At 36.0% G+C, this 19,283-nt stretch overlaps 1 protein-coding gene and 2 pseudogenes across 1 annotated transcript; 1 reads left to right on the top strand and 2 right to left on the bottom strand.

Moving 5' to 3' along the window:
- Positions 1–6,788: 6,788 nt before the first annotated feature.
- On the bottom strand, positions 6,789–7,564 carry LOC132628485 (TATA-box-binding protein-like; annotated as a pseudogene).
- A 3,115-nt stretch (positions 7,565–10,679) lies between these two features.
- On the top strand, positions 10,680–11,447 carry LOC132628484 (uncharacterized). Its single transcript, XM_060344260.1, has one exon. It carries the CDS (start codon positions 10,680–10,682, stop codon positions 11,445–11,447), a length of 768 nt encoding a protein of 255 aa, XP_060200243.1.
- A 4,238-nt stretch (positions 11,448–15,685) lies between these two features.
- LOC132628483 (COP9 signalosome complex subunit 2-like) overlaps positions 15,686–19,283 on the bottom strand; it is a 61,239-nt pseudogene continuing 57,641 nt past the window's right edge.

Below are 19,283 nucleotides of genomic sequence, written 5' to 3'. Positions count from 1 at the left end.
TCGGCCAACTGTTACATCCGGCATTTTTGCATATTCGAAAAATTTGAGATAACTTGACTTGTAATGAATAAGGCTATATTTGGACCTTGCTTGGTATGAATGTGTCGGCTATGAATACATTGGTGTGGAATTACGAAAAGAGGCCAAGGGCAAAATTGGAATTTTGGAAAACTTGCCTCATGAAATACAAAATCTAGCCAATTGGACTCAAAAAAATAAAATAAAAAAGTGAGGCCCAAATTCAAGAGGCCCAACCGGCCATATAGTGCCTAAGTCCATGGAATTAACTAATTTCCATGTGACAAAATTATTATATAAGTTGTCTTGATCCTATAGAAGCTTCAAGAAAAATCAAGAAAAAACAAAGCAAGAAAAAAAAAAATGAGCAATTCGGGTAAGAGAAAGAGAGAAGAGAAAAAGAAAGAAAAATTCTTGGAGCCAATTTCTTTGGTTCAAAATTCATTTCTTGTGGGGTTATTACCAAACTCAAGATTCTCTACAACTTGGTATAATTATTTTGGCCAAAAGGTGACTTTGGTGGCTAGTGAAGAACTTGAGGAAAAGGTATGAATTAATTCATTTTCTTGTGTTATGAAGTTTGGTTTATGTTGTAATATATAGAATTGAGTAGAGTGTATGAAAATATGGAAGTTTGTAAAGTGGGTATGTTGTTTGGAAGTTGGCCGTGAGTATGCATATATATGGCATGACTATGATGATTTGAATTCATGTTGGAATCTTGTTGTAGTTATAGTAGAAATTGTATTGGAAGTGAAAGTTGAATGAATTAGTGAGAGTTGGAAAAATTAGTGTATGGCCGTGAGGTGTATGTGATGTTGGAATGTGAATTAAATTCCGTTAGTATGTTAATTGTGTTATTGTGAAATGAATGGAAGAATAATGGTTCTTGTTGTTAAGTTGTTGTAGGAAAACATGCAAGTTATTGTAACTTATGTAAATACGGAAAAGAAAGTAGTAAGAAGTAAATTATGATTGTCATTGATGAAGTTGGAAGATAGAAATAAGTCATGAACATGTTTGCTAAAAGATTGGAAGTTGTGGGTGAATTATGACTTTGGTAGTAAGCGTGTATATTGTGTATACCTTATGAATAATTTGTGAAAATGGTATGATATGCCTCCGACGTATGTTGTAATGACTCTGATTAGAATAAATGAGAGAATGTTGGTATTGATTTGGGAGCGTGAAGTCGAAATGAGGATTATTGTATTATGTCATAAAGTAGACTAATTGTGTATATTATGAATTATGATAATTGTTGATGTTGTTGATATTGTTGTTGGGTTGTTGTTGGTTGTTTGGAGCCGAGTTGAATCTCGGGGAGGCTATATGTATAGGGGAGGTGCTGCCCAAATTCTTATAGACAAGTATTGGTTAAGGTTAGAAATGTTAAGTCTCATGAATAGTAACTGGTAAATGTGACCATTTGCAGTTTTTGAGCGAAACAGGAATCGAGTTTGGACGAGCGTAGGACGCAACCAAGGTATGTAAAGCCTACCCCTTCCTTCTTAGGCATGTTCTGAACATAATAGGCTCGGCCGCGAGGCTTAAATACGACTTCGTTCCCCGGAATTCGAGATGGAAACCCGCTCCAATTCCTTCAGCGAGACTGAATCACTTTTCTTATAATTTGTCCCTAAAGTGAACTTTTGTATGAAACCTTCCTAAACGAAGTCGGAATACTCCCAAATGATTATGGATGACCTCTTAAGGTCTATTATCAGTAATTTACGTATGTCGCCTCAAGTTGGTCCGAGGTGGGCCCACAAGGCCCCGACACTTTTTATATGACCTAAATTGCCCTATTTCTGTCCGTTTCTCACAGGCAACATTTGGACTATTATTCTGATCATGATATGACTACTTTTTATATAAATTTTACAAAATGGCTTTGACATCTAAAAATCTGATTCTGGTAATAATCTGTCGTGCCTTCCCAAGCAGGATATAGGCGCATATTATGAACGCTATCCGAATACTCTGATTTGACTCGCCATTTGGCCTACTTCAGTTTGATTGAGTCGGTATAACGATCTGTATGTATGTGGTTTCTCATTAATCTGTTCATGGATGTCTCAATGCTTCCTTTCACCGGATCCCGGGCCGGTTTATATCGTGCGGATGGGCCGCCGAGTCCCTTGTCGGGGGTCGGGTCCCATGTATGAATTCCGAAGTATGATGTGTCCGGTTTCGGGGTGCTGTGGTATATGTTGTCCCCGGTTACCGTGTATATGTTAGGAAGTATGATGTGTCCGGTTTCCCGGCGTGTGATCTGTCCCGGGGTTACCGTGGTTATGATATGATGTGTTATGTGACGGAGATGTTCGAAGATGTGAAATCTTCTGAAATATGATATGTTGTGGCGCCAAAGGCAGGAGTGGCGACCACGTTCTTGTGCCCTATTATGATTCTGTCTGTTCCTATTATGATTCTGTCTGTCTGATTGGATTATGATTCTGTCTGTCTGTCTGGACTACGATTCAGTCCGGTATCCTTCCGTTTGTCTGTCTGGACTACGACTCTGTCCGGTATATCTCTGTCTGTTCGTTGGATTACGATTCCGTTTGCTATATTTATGTGCTTCCGGTTCAGACTATGATTATGTTTGTTATGTTTCTGCTTTACATACTCGGTACATTTTTCGTACTGACTCCCGGTTCTTCGGGGGCTGCGTTACATGCCCGCAGGTACAGACGCACCTGAGGATACGCCGCCAGTCTAGGGCTCAGATTCTGCTATTTTGAAGAGCTCCTTTGGTCCGGAGCGTGTACATTTGGTATATATCTTCTGTCTTCTGTATATTCTGTATGTATGGCAACTTCGGGTACGGCGGGGCCCTATCCCGTCATATGACTCTGTCGGTCTGTGGACATGTTTGTGGGTTAGGGTCTTTCTGTACGGATGTGTGTATATGTTGTGTTTGGGGCGATCCCATTCGCCGCGGCGGCCGGTCCGCATATGTTTATATGTTGCTTTGTTGGCCGGTGTGGTCTTTGTTGGTATTTTCTGTGCGCAGGGTTATTTTGGATAGTCTGTAAAACAAAGGAAACTCTGCCAAAATTTTTCTGGAAATTATCTAAATTTGAAATATAGCCTTAACGGCTTCTGCTTTATACTTGAATGCGTTTGACAACATTTGAAATAGCATTGGATAGATGTGTTTGGGTGCCCAGATCGGGTACTAGTCACGGCCTACGGGGTTGGGTCGTGACACCAACTTTAGCATGTAAAATCTAAAACGTCTTGCTAGCATTTTGTTATTTTCTTTTCTAATCCTTTGTATGGCAAGCTCGCAAGTATGTGCACCAACTCGAGGCTTGGCCATTGAGAACCTTGTTGGGATTTGAGCGTTGAGATTTTTCAAGTCACAAACAAGATGTTCTGATTCGGCATGCTGATATGCCAATTCTCGGCGTAATCCGCATAATATTCTCATGGATCTGAATATTTCACGTTGCAAAAAATCATCATTACGCTCTATTAAAAGGCGGGGCTTCAAATCTTCTAGCAAGTATTCGTTGTTATCAAGAAAACTCGGTTCATCAGAATAGCTACTATGATTTGAGCTTTCATCACCACTGCTATTCGAATTATTTGGAAGGAAGGAATACCGACCAATCTACATTTCTACTACTCGACATTGAATATGTTGTAGTTTAATAATAAATGAAAGGCTACTTATATTGTTGCAAAACCCCAAGTACCCATGGGGCCCTCCTTATGACCCTACCTATTTACTTTATTATAAAAAATATTAATAGGATCACGCGGATTCATCTTCATCGGACATCTCACAGTTCGAATCCCATTTGGATCTGAATCTGACGTAACCTCATTGACCATATTCTACCCTGAGGCAACGTATTTTCATCCGATTGTTCTCTTCGCGAAAACGATTAAGAGCAAAATTGAACTCTTGTGGTGTACTATGAAGCATTGACGTAGCACGACTTTTTGGATATTTTAGTCCGAGTGCCCTCAAGTTTTGTTCTAGCATTTCAACTTCCCTAACACTCCAATTCCACTCAGCTCTCATTGTATCTGTTGTTCAGGTTATTTGAGTATTTAAAATCATTCTCATCTAGTTCCCATGTCTTACCCATTACTTCGAATATGTTTGCTGGGGTAAAACATGTAATAGAACCAATATTAGAAAATTGGTTCCAAAATGCCATAATAACTTATTTTACTGTGAAGGCTAGTTGTTCGTTATTCCTGTTTTATACTACTCCTTGATGCGACAACACCATGCTCAATTTCGGACGCTTTATATGACACACTTATATTGCGCAACATTTACATGCGCAAAATATTGAGTTTTCACATACTTGATGTGACAACACCATGCTCAATTTCAAACGCTTTATATGACACACTTATATTGCGCAACATTTATATGCGCAAATTATTGAGATTTCAGACGCTTTCAAATGCTCAAGTTTTTTCTATTTAATATGAATTTTGGATGAGGTAAACACTCATCCATTTCATAAGTTTAAGTCATCTTTTTTCACATTCTCAAAAAAAAACCAAACTCCAAAGTTCTTAAAAAAATGTCTTCTCTCTCTTCAACTGTTAAGGTTTCTTTATTTTGGGATGGAGAGATTCTTTATAATAATAATACTATTCGTTATAGTGATAGTTACGCATCACGAGTTCGACTTTTACTAGCTGGTGAAGCAAGCTTGGTATCTAGTGAAGAAAGGTTTCGACAAGCTTTGAAATTAAAATTAGGAGGCTTCTTGGTCGCCTGGGCCTTCTAACTGATTCTGACCTCTTTTTGTTAACCAAAGTAAGTGATTTTGACTTTCAGGTCATATAAATAGTCACAAAAGCTACACAGGCAGTAAGCTTTTATAAAAGCGGAGCTCTACTGAAACACAAGTGGTTCAACACAAATAGAGGGAACATCTATTGCTCAACAAAGCAGCACTGCTGATACAACATTCATAAATAGTCTGTTCAGCAGATCCAACTAGAATGTAGTGACGAAACAAGTTAAGAAGTAGTACAGCTTTTGAAAGCAAATATAAACGATAGCTACTTAATTGCTCTATATACAACTCAATTTCGTAGTAAACCTTTTACATAGAAACCTTATATAAATGATAGAATACCTACTTTTAATGGTTCGTGTTATTTCACATGGAACTGTTGCAATTCTATTAATTGTCAAACCTTAAATAGGAACATCAAATGTATCATCTTAGAGCCTTACTCAAAATCCCACAAACAAGTTAAAAAACACAAATATAGGAGATATAACTAAGTTGAGAAATCCAGCAACACAATATTGACCAATTCCTATCTGATATGCGCCAGTTGGTAAGAAACTAGCAGAACTTATTTTTGGATAAGCAAAAGAAATAGATCCGCATTGAAGGCTAGGTGACCAACTGAAAAGACTTAAACTATAAAGTGAGTTGTTAAGTGCCAAAAAGAACCAAACGGCTTGCATACCAGGTTCAATAGTAATTGGATGGCCATATATGTATGTACAAATATATAAAACCAATGATAAATTATGCTCAACCAATCACAACTAGTAAACCAAGTTCACCAAGCTGATAATATATGTGTGTTATATTAATAAGACACCTACATATTCTTTTAGAATGACTCTATATATCAAATAGAATGACTCATATATCAACAGAGACTGCAGCCAAAAGTCATTCTGTTAGTTTCGGCTTCCATAAGATATATTCTATCAAATTATACATTTTCGCATCTTATATAGAGATAGAATGAAAAAGAGATGTGATTGATTTCACTCCCGGGGGATTCATCCTTAGCTTGTTAATTATTAAAATGAAGAGATTAAGGCCTTAATTGAACTCAAGTTGGTTGATAATTGAGCTGAATGAATTAAAGACCGTACTTCAATATCGAGCTGACCTCAGAGCTTAGTTTTTGAGGTAAGCAAACTACAGTACACAAGTCTCAGTGCTCATTGTAAGCAAGCACAAAAAAAAAGAAAAAAAAAAGAAAGATCACTTTGTTCACAGGTCCTTACTCTGGTCTCTGTTACTCCCTTTACACATCTTTCTGTGAGCACTAAATCTTTAAGCAATAACAGACAATCAAATTCATTCACAAATTTTGTCATTAAAACAAGCCGCTAAATGGAGAAAATCGCCAATGGCCTCATAAGTTACTTGCAAAACAATAGTCACATGCTCAAATAAAGTTCATTTAGTTCTGCTGGAAGCATCTACTATCTCCCAACATTCACAAACACGAAAGCAACAAGAAAAAATTAAAATTCTGTTTTTCAAAAAAATTAAAATTCTGTTTTTCTTTCTCAAAATCATGAAGTTCAAAAAGATCATTTGAAAGAAACAGATTAGCAAAAAGAGCAATCACTGACAGTCTCATAAGAAGATCTAATTGTACAGAGCTCCGTATTTCTTTCATTCAATGATTAAATTGTCGAAATTCTTTTTAAAAAAGTACGAGTCGTTGTAATAGCTTGTATTCGTAATGTTTTTATATGCCTTGATCTTATTTTCCAGATAAATTATGTGTTTCAAAATTTAAAGTAAAATGCATGTCCAGACACAACTTCAATTTTTACGAACCATTTTTCATCTCATCTTCAAAAACTTGTTTTTTTCAAAGTTTAAATTACCAAATCTATCCAAAAGCTATCTTAAACAAGTTTCCCACAAAAGTCAATGCCTTTACAGAGTATCAAAAAACCAAAGTCTCGAAATTTGAACCACCCTGCAGTTAGTCATAGCAGATGCTCCACTGCATGAAACAGTCTATTGCAATGAGTTCTTCCTGAATTGAGTAAGCACAGGATATATGTTCTCAAATGCAGCATATGTCTCATCTCTAACCTGAAATGCATATAAAAATGTGAAGTAAGATAAACCACCAGCACAACATGTCGAAATTTAGTGAAGAATCAATTAACAGGCAGATAATACATGTACTACTCCCTCCGTCCCGATTTATGTGTCACAGTTGGAATTTCTCGAGTCAACCAAGTTTTTCTTTATATGCATTTTAAATATTTTAAGTTGTTAATTATTGTGATTTTGTACATTGGCTCCTGTAATGACAATTTTCCCAGAAGCAAAAATAAGCAGCACTACTTTTGGTTGTTTCATGCGATATACTAATCCAGGAAATATTTCTGGCTCATAACTTGAGAAAGCACCGTGAGCGCCACATGCAAGGCCTTCAAGTCGAATAGGAAATTTAACATCACAAGAAGCAACTATATTATGGATCTTAAAATCTTTAAACTTGCATTGTGGATAACCAATCTTTTGAATGATTCTAGCATATTTCCTTGCTGCCAACATTGATTCTTGTTCACTTTTGGCTCCAGTTACAACAACTTTTCCAGAAGCAAAAATATTTGCAGTTGTTCTTGGTTGTCTAATTCTCATAATCACTGCAGGAAAACGTTTTGGATAGTATTCTGCATTTCGAGCTTTAAGTGCAATGGACTTAAGGTCTTGCAGTCCAAACTAACCATTGACACAATATTTTGGAGAGTAGGGACTACTATTCCAGAAGGCTGATCCATTGCCGTACACTAAGGTTAGGGTTTGCTCAAAGAAAAAGGAATTGTGTTTGAATGAAAAAGGTATTTATAGGTTCTATGTTGTACTTCTTATTAGCCTCTTCCGATGTGGGACAATTGGACACAAAAGCAATTGTAAAGATTTACACGCATAAAAATTAATTATCATATAGTGTGACTTTAGTATATAATATAGGAATAATTACTCTATAAATTACTTGACATATCATTACAACCAAACTGGGTCCATATTTTAAGTTGTTACTAGGCTAGGCCCAATTTTTACATAAACTAAACTTACTTTTCGTCCCGTAGTTCATCTTAAAGACCGACCTACTTCTAATCGTTTTTCTTTCTTTTTATCATCGGTTTTTCCTTCTTTTCCCGGCATTGTTCTTTTCATCTTATCAGTTCTCCCCTTTTGTTTCCTAACATCAGAGGGATCCAAGTGGTAAACTATGAGCAGAACTGCACGCCTTGATATCCTTTTACAATCCAAGATCATTACCAACTTGAAGACACATAATACTTAAAAAAGATTATATACTTGAGCAATGCTTACTATTAGAAGTAGGTCTTTAATCCTCTTCATTCAAAGAAAATATTTGTGCTTCTCTACCACACACCTATCTTCATCGTTCCCTGTTTATAATTTGATATTAATCCCAATATTAGGGTTTAAATTTGGTCGATTTATTGTGGTTGATTGAAAACTTGAAGAATAAAAGTCCATCAAAGGTTGTTCAAAGCTTCAATTTGGAAATTGAGTTTTCCGAATTTCTTAGTTGGTTGGATTGAGTGTTGTTCAAATTGATTGGAAACATCAAAGAGGAGTTCAAAGCGTAAATTTGAAGTGATGTAAAGTAGGTTTGAATTAAATTTTAGAGGCTCAAGAAAGAAGAAAAGTTAGTTTTTGTATAATTCTGTATAATAGTGTATATGCATAAAAACCTCTTATACACTTATATACATAATGCATCTGTCTTGTATATAGGTATATAACATTGTATAATAGTGTATAAGCGTCTATAGAGGAATTTCTTCTTCTTTCACTTGCAATTCTTGTTCAAGGCTAGTCTAAATCTCCATTAAATTACTTCACATTTTGTAAGCAGCCTCCTTAGAACATTTCTAACAAGTCTAAGCAACACCCACTCCAAATTTATCACAAAATCATAATCAAAATTTAAACCCACTTATTTAAGCTTGTTCAATAATGGTGGATTGCCTTAAAATTTTAATTTTCACCACCCAAATGAATTTGATTTTTTGAACAGTGTTTGAGTCACAATCTGATTCACAGATTGAGTTAGAAGCTTGAGTTTTTTAAAAAATAAAATAGCGATTCGAGAACCTATTTGGAGTTGGATGTTGAATCTTGACCTATTATTTTTGGGCTACAGCTTTGTAAAGTTGAATATAGGCCACCTGGTTGCAATGTATGTGTGGAACTGTACTTGTATGTGATGCTCCCTATAATATATGTCAACTATTGTTATCTTCACTTATAAGAACAACTCAAGTTAGATACTAATAAGATTGGGTTTCTCTTAAAGATTTTTTTTCTATTTATATATATGAAATGGAGAGTAGTAGGCATGGATTTTAAAACATAGTGGCAAGTTAATGAGAGGTTAATAATGTAATAATACTGATTAGCGGGTAATGCAATAAAAAAATGAAATAAATTAAACAATTAAATGATACTCTAAGATTATTGATAATTTAAACACTTAAAGAACATTGAAAAAAGGAATATAAGTGTAAAAATTAAATTAAATTTCAGGAGGGATCATTAATGTTATTTTTGTTTGGTGTATTCATAACGAATTTTTTATTTTTATACTAGAAAGTTTTTTGCTTTAATGTGTATTGTTGAAATTGCGTGTAGTACATTGTGAGAGGAGAGAGACCTATTCAGGTGATACTATGACAATTGGATTTGTTTACTTTTAGCTTTATAGAGAATTTGTTATCGGGTATATTGCATTGAGAAAAGATCGCAATTAGAATTTTTTAAATCATTATGATTCAAGTGCTCAAATAAACCAGATCACAATTTGACAGGATTAATATTTTTTTTATTTCTGCGCATAGCGGGGATACTAATACTAATAAAAAATAATAGGAAAGTCATTATACGAAATATTCAAGGGAGCATGTTTATATACTTCCCTATTTAGATAAGGTTCATGATATTTGGGGCTACCCGCAATGGTGGGAAGATCGAAGAACGAGATGTTGAGTTTTATCAAGGATAGAGTTCGGACGAAAATAAAAGGTTGGAAGGAATGATTCTTAAGTCCAGCGAGAAAAGAAGTATTATTAAAATCGGTCCTTTCAGCTATACCCACATATGCCTTGACATGCTTTAGAATGCCAGATGGATTATGTAAAGAGATCACATCTTTGTTTAATAGATTCTGGTGGGGGCAAGACAAGGGGGTACGGAAGATGCATTTAGAGAAATGGGAGAGACTTTGTGATGCAAAATGCAACGGGTTTCTTGGATTTAGAGATTTAAAAGCGTTCAATAGCTAAAACGGCTTGGAGAGTGTTGAAAAATCCAGACTCGTTAATGGCTAAAGTTTTAAAAAGCAGACTCGTTAATGGATAAAGTTTGAAATATTTCCCAAATTCTTCTTTTATGAATGCAGAGGTGAAAGGATCCTCTTCGTGGATTTGGAGAAGCTTGATGTGTAGAAGAGACCTCTTACGAAAGGGATCAGATAGAATATTGCGGATGGTGCACATGTTAATGTATGGTTTGAGCCATGGCTACCTAAGGATGATAACTTTTACCCTGTTACAATTCATGGTGATAGTGACAAGGATTTAAAAGTTTTTGACTTGATTGATAGTGAGCTCAACATGGAAATTAGATATGCTTAGCGGCTTATTCTGCTAGGGTGACATTAAAGCTATTCTTTCTATTCCTTTGTCTAGGTCGGGCGGGATTGATAGATTGTTATGGCACTTTACACAATCTGGGAGTTATGAGGTGCGTTCAGGCTATCACCTAGCAAAATCCTTATTGGAGGCTCATGAAAGGAGAAATGATAGAATTGAATCGAGTAACCAGTCTTTTCCGAAATCATTTTGGTTGAGTGTGTGGAAAATGAAAATTAAGAACAAGTTAAAGCATTTTTCAAGGAAGTGTTTGTTGAATGCCTTACCGGTTAAAAGTGTGCTAGCAAAAAGGCTAAGGCTACAAGATGCGACATGTAGGGTATGTGGGATGGAAGAAGAAGCAGTTGAACATATGTTCTTTCACTGCCCTAGATCTCTAGCTGTCTGGAAAATGAGTCCTTTTTTATGGCCTAATATCGATAGAGTTAATAATTTTGCTAGTTCGTGGTATAATTTTTTTTTGAATGCTAAGAAATTTCCAGAGCCTATGAATCTTTTGAATTTATCTGTGCATCTAATGTGGTTTATTTGGAAAGCTAGGAATAGTTGGACTTTTAATAATGAAATGTGGGATGTTTCTAACATTATGTCACAAGCATTATTTGATTACCATAAGTTTAAAGAACTTGGCTCTATCAGTAACACCCAAAATGATATATCCTTAATTGATGAGCAACTAATCTTTTGTCAAGATGAGGTTTTGTTTTTAACGGATGCAAGTGTGCAAAAGGACACAGGAGATTCCAGTATTGGTGTTGTGGCAGTTGATGCTCGTGGTTCGATGCTTCATGCCTTTGGCTCTCCAATTCAGTCAGTTGGGAAGCCAAGCATCGTTGAAGCAATTGCAGTTAGAGAGGCATTGAAGATTGCGGGTCACAAAGGATGGAGGAAAGTGCATATTCTATCGGATGCAATGAAATTGGTAATGATAAGTCAAGGACTGAAGTCAGCACCTTGGCCTGTGCAAAACGTATAGGAAGATAAGATATCATGCAGCTCAGGGACACCCTAGATGTAGTTCGATTTTCTTTTATTAGAAGGAACAAAATTAGCTGTAGTCACCGTCTTGCTAGTTTTTCAAAGACTTTACACTACTAAAAAAACAGGGATTTTCGACCAAACATTTCGACCACACGAGGTCGAAAAAGCCTTTATTTCGACCAATATTTCGACTACACGCGTAGGTATATAATAGCTTGGTCGAAATTTTTTTTCGACCACACGTGGTCGAAATCACATTCTACCGAAATTAAGGAATTTTTTTTTTCGACCACATGTGGTCGAAAAAATTATTTTTATATTAAATTATATTTAACTTTTTCGACTACGTGTGGTCGAAAACATTATTTATATTTAAATATAAAAAGAAAATAAAAATTCAATTTCGACCACATGTGGTCGAAATTGTAAATTGAGCCCAGAATTTCGACCACATGTGGTCGAAATCTGGCAAGAATCTTTCTAAATTTCGACTAAATGTGGTCGAAATTGTAAATTGAGCCCAGGATTTCGACCACATGTGGTCGAAATATGGCAACCATATTGCTAAATTTCGACCACGTGTGGTCGAAATTGTATTTATTTGGGTACAATTTGGTCGAAATTGTGAAATATCTGGGCTGATTTTTGACCACCTGTGGTCGAAATTCTAGAATATTTTATCCAGCATTTGCCTGTTTTTGACATCCCACCTGCTAATTTTCAAATAACCAAATTCATCAACCAAAACAGTCATCCAATTCATCAACAATGCAACACAACAACCATAAACAATGTTTGAACACTTAAACATTGTCCATTCAAACACTTAAACATCATAAACTACGTTCAAACACTTAAACATCTTAAAATTAAAAGTACTTCTAGTTCAAATTAAAACTACATTCATATACATATCCATTTAAACATAGCAGAATTAGAATCCAAAAGCACATTAATCAAAAAAGTCAATGTTCGGTGTTAGAGACATGATCCGTATCCTCCCCACTAGACTCATCGACAAGAGCATAATTTATGTCAGCTTGTGACCAACGTCGTCTACCTTGGGAAGGTCGGGGTTGGCTAGGAGGTTGTGACCTACGAGCATCCCCAGGACACGGGGAAATCGGAAACTGCCGAGAATTAAGTAAGCTATTAATCTGGGCTTGCATACCCAACATCCTGGCCTCCGAGGAATTAAGTGTTCTTGTTAGAAGGTCAACTTGCTGCTTCATGGCTTCATACTCCTTAGGATCAACTGTCCCATCATCAGTAACACCTACGGCTTCAAGGGCCAACGAGTATCGACGAAAGGCTCGATTAGGCATCCCATAAATTATCCCATGCCTTGTTGGGGGAGCAACCTTCTCAATCCATTGTTGCTGTATTAACTCGTCGGTCATCTGCGTGGTACTTGGAGCAGCAGATCCAGAATGCGGAGTGAATCCGTCAGAACATAAACCCAACCTAATGTTACGTAGTTCAGCTGCAAAGTCTGGATAGGTTCTATCAAAATGCTTCCAGGCCTCACCATCCGATGGATGACACATAACACCCGGTGGCCTTCTATTTTCACTGTGCCATCTCATATGAGGAGCAGAGCTATTAGATACATACAACCTCTTTAACCTTGGTATTAGAGGTAAATAATGCATCGCCTTAACAACCACTCTCTTCCCGCTACGTGTATCCCTAAACCGTTCACTACCACAAAACTTACAGGATTCTAGATCGACGTCATCATTATAGTATAACATGCAACCATTTTCACAGCAATCAATTCTCACCGACGAGAGTCCCAACTTAGATACCAATCTCTTTTCCTTATAGTAATTATCGGGTATCTCTAGAGTCGGGTCAACCAATTCATGCATAAGGTCAATCACAGAATCCATTGCCCTTTGGGGAACATTGTTATCTGCTTTGATACTCAATAATCTAACAGCGACAGATAATTGAGAGTGGGTAGAACCATCATGTAAGGGCCGACTAGCTTTTTTTAACTTTTTATAAAAACGGCTGGCCTCTTCATTGGGAGGTTCTTCAACATGGCCACTTGATTCAAAGCCCCAATGCATGCCATAACCATCCTGAACCATGTCGTGCATTCTAGAATTCTGGACAGTAGGTTCTACCATCTTACTACTTTCACCCACAACAAAGTTCTGAAATCCACTCAAATTGTTACGCGTTTCTCCATGACTAGTCCAAACTGTATAATTACTTTTAAAACCTTTTTCCATTAGATGTCGCCTAACAATCTCTGGGGTCTTGAATTTCATATATTCACATTTAGAACAAGGACACCTAACCACACCATGAATTGTAAAATCCTCAAGTGTTTTAGCATAGTCAACAAAATCATAAACGCCGGCTACAAATTCATTCTTCAACCCAAATCGACCAGGATTAGTTCTATCGTACATCCAACTACGAGATTCCATCTACACAAATTGCAGAAAATTTCAACTTGTTAAAACATATTTAATTTATATGATTAGTAAAAGAATTTTATTTCAAAGTATAACCTTCCTACCGGTAATGCGCAGTTTGAAACTAGATAGATAAAGTACCTAAATCTTTTTAACTTTAATTAATAACTACATAATAACCACCCATGTATTAACAACTAGAAAAAACAGTACAAAAAAATGACCAAAAACAGTCCAAAAAAAAAACAGTCTGCAAAAAACAATCCACAAAAACAGTCTAAAAAACAGTGCAAAAAAATAGTCCAAAAAATTAACAAAAACAGTCCCAAAATAAATAAATAGCACATAAATAAAGAATCAAAATAGCCCCAAAAAAAGGGACCAAAACAGCCTAAAAAATAACATTCAATTTCAACTCAAAATCTAAAAATAAATACATAAAATAAACCCTAAAACAAATATTGAACACTAAATAAAGTTATCAAATCTACTAAATATAGAAGGTAATGTAGCTAATAACATGAGATTATTATGCATTAATTTAAAAATTATGAAAAAAAGGCATTATTATCAGAATATCTTTTTATTATATAAAATAATAATAAAACTTTAACATAATAAGTTATTAGACAATATGAGAGTCTTCCATTAAAAAATGTAGGAAGAAACATTTTGTTAACCCCAAAAGAAACAGAAAACGAAATGGAAAGGACCAGAAATATTGGGGAAGACAGTGGTCAGAATAGAATTAGCAGTCAAACTAATTCTTCAGCGCCTAAAAAACGCGATTTCTAATCCAAAACAAATTACATAAAATAAACCCTAAAACAAATATTGAACACTAAATAAAGTTATCAAATCTACTAAATATAGAAGGTAATGTAGCTAATAACATGAGATTATTATGCATTGGTAAGTGTTCATGACATTGGAAAAAAAAAACAAAAAACGTACCTGCGCCGCCGACGGTGGACTGGCGGTGGTCGGAGGCGGTGGGCTGGTGGTGTGGGTAGAGAGCGGAGAGGGAGAGAGGAAAGAGAGAGAAAGAAAAAATAAAAATGTGGTCAAGTGTGGTGCTGAACAGATTTGCAAAGAAGTGTGTATATACAAATGTGTTCCAATTTTCGACCACATGTGGTTGAAAATTGGTTTTTTTTTTTTTTAATTTAAACGTTTCTCATTTATTATTTATACAAAAATTAATTTCGACCACGTGGTCGAAATTTTATTTTCATTTTAAAAAATCGACCCCGTGTGGTCGAAATCCTACTGAAAATAAAATAAAAATAAAGTCTTGATTTTTCGACCGCTCGTGGTCGATTTTTTTTCGACCAAAAATGTGGTCGAAATTTTTTGGTCGAAAACGCCCCTTTTTTTTAGTAGTGTTAGTCGATGCAATTTCTTAGGATGACCAATTTCTTATATGACTTGTACATGAAACTCGTGAATCTTTTCATTTGCTATCAAATGAATGAAAGGATCCGCCTTTTGATGGGAAAAAAGATAAGGTTCATGATAAGATATCTACACAAAAAATCAATTACCGAAATTAAGCAATCCTAAACTACTAGTACTGTTTAAACTGAATACACAGTTTTATTTACTACCTAATACAAAATAGTAACATTTATCTACCTTTGGCATACCCAAAAAAGGGCCTCCGTGAGAAAGTGAAAAAGAAAAAGAAAATGAAAAAGAAAAAGGGGTGCAACTAATTTCTATTGTTTGGGTCCATAAACCTTGAGTTCAGAATCCTCTCTCCTTTAGGTAAGTGTAAGTCCACTTCTTTTAGATGGGAGAAATCTCAACATACTCTGTTGCCAACAGTTTGGTAGAGAGACCTTAGCTGTGTGTTCCATTTATCTATGGCATTGTACTTCTTCATCCCTTTTGATCTGCATGAACGGACACGTCATGTAAAATAAGTTAGAAGTAAAATTAGGTAGCAATAAGCAAATTAGCAAAGGTACGTCAAGGTTATGCGTTGACCTGTCGCCACGCTCTAACAGCCGGTTCACTTGATCAATGTGGCCATCAATCCGGTTATCCAAGATTAGTGAGACTAACAAGTCCTCAACATCTTTTTTCCAGCACATTCAGCTCCTGTAGGTAAGTAATATGAGAAAACTAACTAGGAAGTGCATTGCATTTAGTCGGTAAGTAACAGAATTTTATGATTTACAATGAGTCGCAGCTCCATTCAATCTCAAGGAGTATGCATGTATCTTCAGAATATGAACATGTTCTCTTATAAAGTATATATATGAAATTCACAGGATGACTGTTACCTTCAGAATTTTCGCAAACTCGCATCTCATTTCGTTGATATGCTGCGATAAGGTTTGTCATTGCCAATATCTCAGGGTCATTTTGTATCTGGAAAGTATAAACAGTCATGCACAGACACAATGCAGTTCTAGTCCAGTCACAAGAATGACAAAATACTGATGTTGAATCTCGCAAGCAAAAACTTCTCAGTATACTTAGGTTTTAGCTTCTTGGCCATCACAAGGGCTATCAGCATATTTTCCAGGACCAAATATCTGTTAAGTGGAAGGAACAAAACGTAGTGCAATATTAGGCAAAGCAGGGGTTTGCCATTAAGGCAGCAATGGAATTAGCATACTGTAATCCTCTGATGGAAGATGAATGCTCGAAACAATCATCTAGTACCAAATTACCGCAATTGACATGGAACAACTTAGACCTACATTTACATGCAAGTAACAAGACTCTTAGGGATGCTTTGGTACGGTGGATAAGCAAAAATAGTGATGGGATAAAAATTGAGTATCACCTTATCCTTTGTTTGGTTACTAACTGTGGGATAAGTTATCCCAGGATTAAAAATAGTGCTGGGATAACTTATACCCATCAAAGGGTGGAATACTAATCCTGGAATAACTTATCCCAGGATAAAACAGTGAAATTGACTAAAATAGCCCTGAGGTTCTCAAAACCCTTTTTCTACTACATAAGGTGGAGGATATTTTTGTAAACAAATAACTTTTTCTTAAAAGTTATGCAATGCATGTTACTTTTAATACAACAAACCAAACAAACAATAAGAAATAATATCAGGATAACTAATCCAACATAAATAATCCCAGTATAACTTATCCCAATATAATTAATCCCATCATAACATGTGTTCGAACCAAACGACCCCTTAAGTTTTCAACACATGCAAAGCATCCACTCAGCGAAAATGTAGAGAGAACCGCATCTGAACTCTATCAAGAAACCGATTCATAGTTTTAACTTCATTCTTTTTTTTTTCTTCATATATATACCATAGTAGATCGAGTCTAATCAAACCATATCGCAAACCACAGGAGATGTGAAGCCAAATCTGGAGGGGGGTGTCCGAAATTATCCATGTAAGTTTATACTACCTCTGTTTCAATTTATGTGAACTTATTTCCTTATTAGTTTATGCCAAAAAGAATGACCCCTTTCTATATTTGGAAACAATTAACCTTTATGCAATGATTTATAGTCACTCAAAATATATGTGACTCATTTAACACCACAAGTTCAAAAGTCTTCTCTTTTTTCTTAAACTTCGTACCCAGTCAAATGAGTTCACATAAATTGAAACCGAGGGAGTAAAACATTCAGTTTAGAAGGCCATAAACTCCAGGTCTAGCCACATAAACATTCAGTTTAAAAGTACAATTATTTTCGTTATATTATAATTATTTCAAAACAACTGTTTGTATCCTTGGCAAGAAAAAAAGTGGAAATGCCAAAGGAAGCAAATTAATGCACACACAACCTACGCATATGAAGCACACACAGGATGAACTGCGCACATACTTTAGGCACTGGATACGCCTATGATTCCCAGCTTCATCATAGTTCTTCAAAGCTTCAAAGAAGTCTGTAGCTGCCTCTGCCCACTTTCTCTCTGCCATATGCCTTTTACCTCCACATTCGCGAATGATTGCCGTTATTCTTGGACGAGGGATTGTTGACTTGACTGAAAGTGCTTTGTGGTACACCTGGGATTACACTCATATTTTGCATGAATTAGGGATTGAGAACAGCAGCTTATCACTTCAAGCTATATGGCTGAGAACCTCCAAAAAGTGTGCTTTGGATCCTCCAAAAGTAATGCATTTTTGAAGGATGCAACACGGGTGCGGCACCATTTTGGAGGATCCGAGCAACATAGACAATAATGACATGTCAAGCAAGTTCTAAACAAAGTATATATACCTTTGTAATGTAATACTACAGAATAGATGCTTTCAAAATATTAATGCAAGAATAAATATCATAAAGTTAAGAATTCTGATCAACATACAGATATATTGATGAGTTATGATATGTTGTTGTTTTGATGATTTGACAAATACGCCAAGGACCAGGTCCTTGATTAGGTCCTCTAGGCACTGTAAGAAAGATGACAGATGGAAAAGTTGTGTGCACTGTTCTGACTGGCAGAACTGCAGTAGCAAGCTGGAGGTCAAACCTGTAGCTAAAAGCCAATATGAAAAGATGAAAGGTCCCTATCCCTGGTCATATGTTCCTCACTTGGCCCCCTATATATACAACATGTTAGCATTGTTTAACCTAACACTTGCAAATCTAAAATTATATTTCTCTCAAGTAAAACGGCCACCCCTCTCAAGGTGCTCTCAAGAACAAAGCCTCAGCAAGCCAAAGGACCAGATACCTGAACTGAAGATGCTTCAAGTCCTTAGGTTGTTGAGTCTTTGTTCCTTTGTTCTATAAATTTTAAACCTAATATTATCTTTTAAGAAGTTGTTTGTAGGTGCTTGAAATCTCAAGGGCGGCTTGTAAGAAGTCTATCTTCATAAGCTTTTGAGCGGTACACTAGGCTAGAGTTAGTCTAGGTGTATTAGTTTGAATTCTTACCTACTTAAGCTTTGAGTGGTACACTTGTCTAGAGGTCGGCAAGGTGTATTAGTTTTGCTTGGATAGAGGTAGTCAAGAGTTGCTTACAATAGAGGTATTTTAAGGGAGAGGGATTAAGAGTTTAATTCCTAGGTTGCAATAGGTTATAATCTGAACATTGCTCCGTTTAGTGAAGTGTCACGACCCAGCTAGAGGGCCATGACGGGTACCCGGAGCTACCCTACTGAGCATCACCTAACTCACTTGTCATCACATTCAATCTGAACATACACCGTTCTCATCATAAAACCAATTACGAGACAACCTAAATTTACTTCCTAAACGCATATATACACATACATATACATATACATATACATATACATATACATATACATATACATATACATAGGCCCACAAGGCTACAAAATGATGCGCAGAATATGCACTAATAAGATCATAAGACATCTACTACCCACACACATGTATCTACGAGCCTCTACTAGAATACTGGAATCATAAGGTCGGGACAGGACCCC

Source organism: Lycium barbarum, chromosome 2 (genome assembly GCF_019175385.1).
Source record: "Lycium barbarum isolate Lr01 chromosome 2, ASM1917538v2, whole genome shotgun sequence".
Lineage (NCBI taxonomy): Eukaryota > Viridiplantae > Streptophyta > Magnoliopsida > Solanales > Solanaceae > Lycium > Lycium barbarum.
The sequence above is the reverse complement of the archived record's forward strand: the minus strand, read 5'-3'. Positions and strand labels throughout refer to the sequence as shown.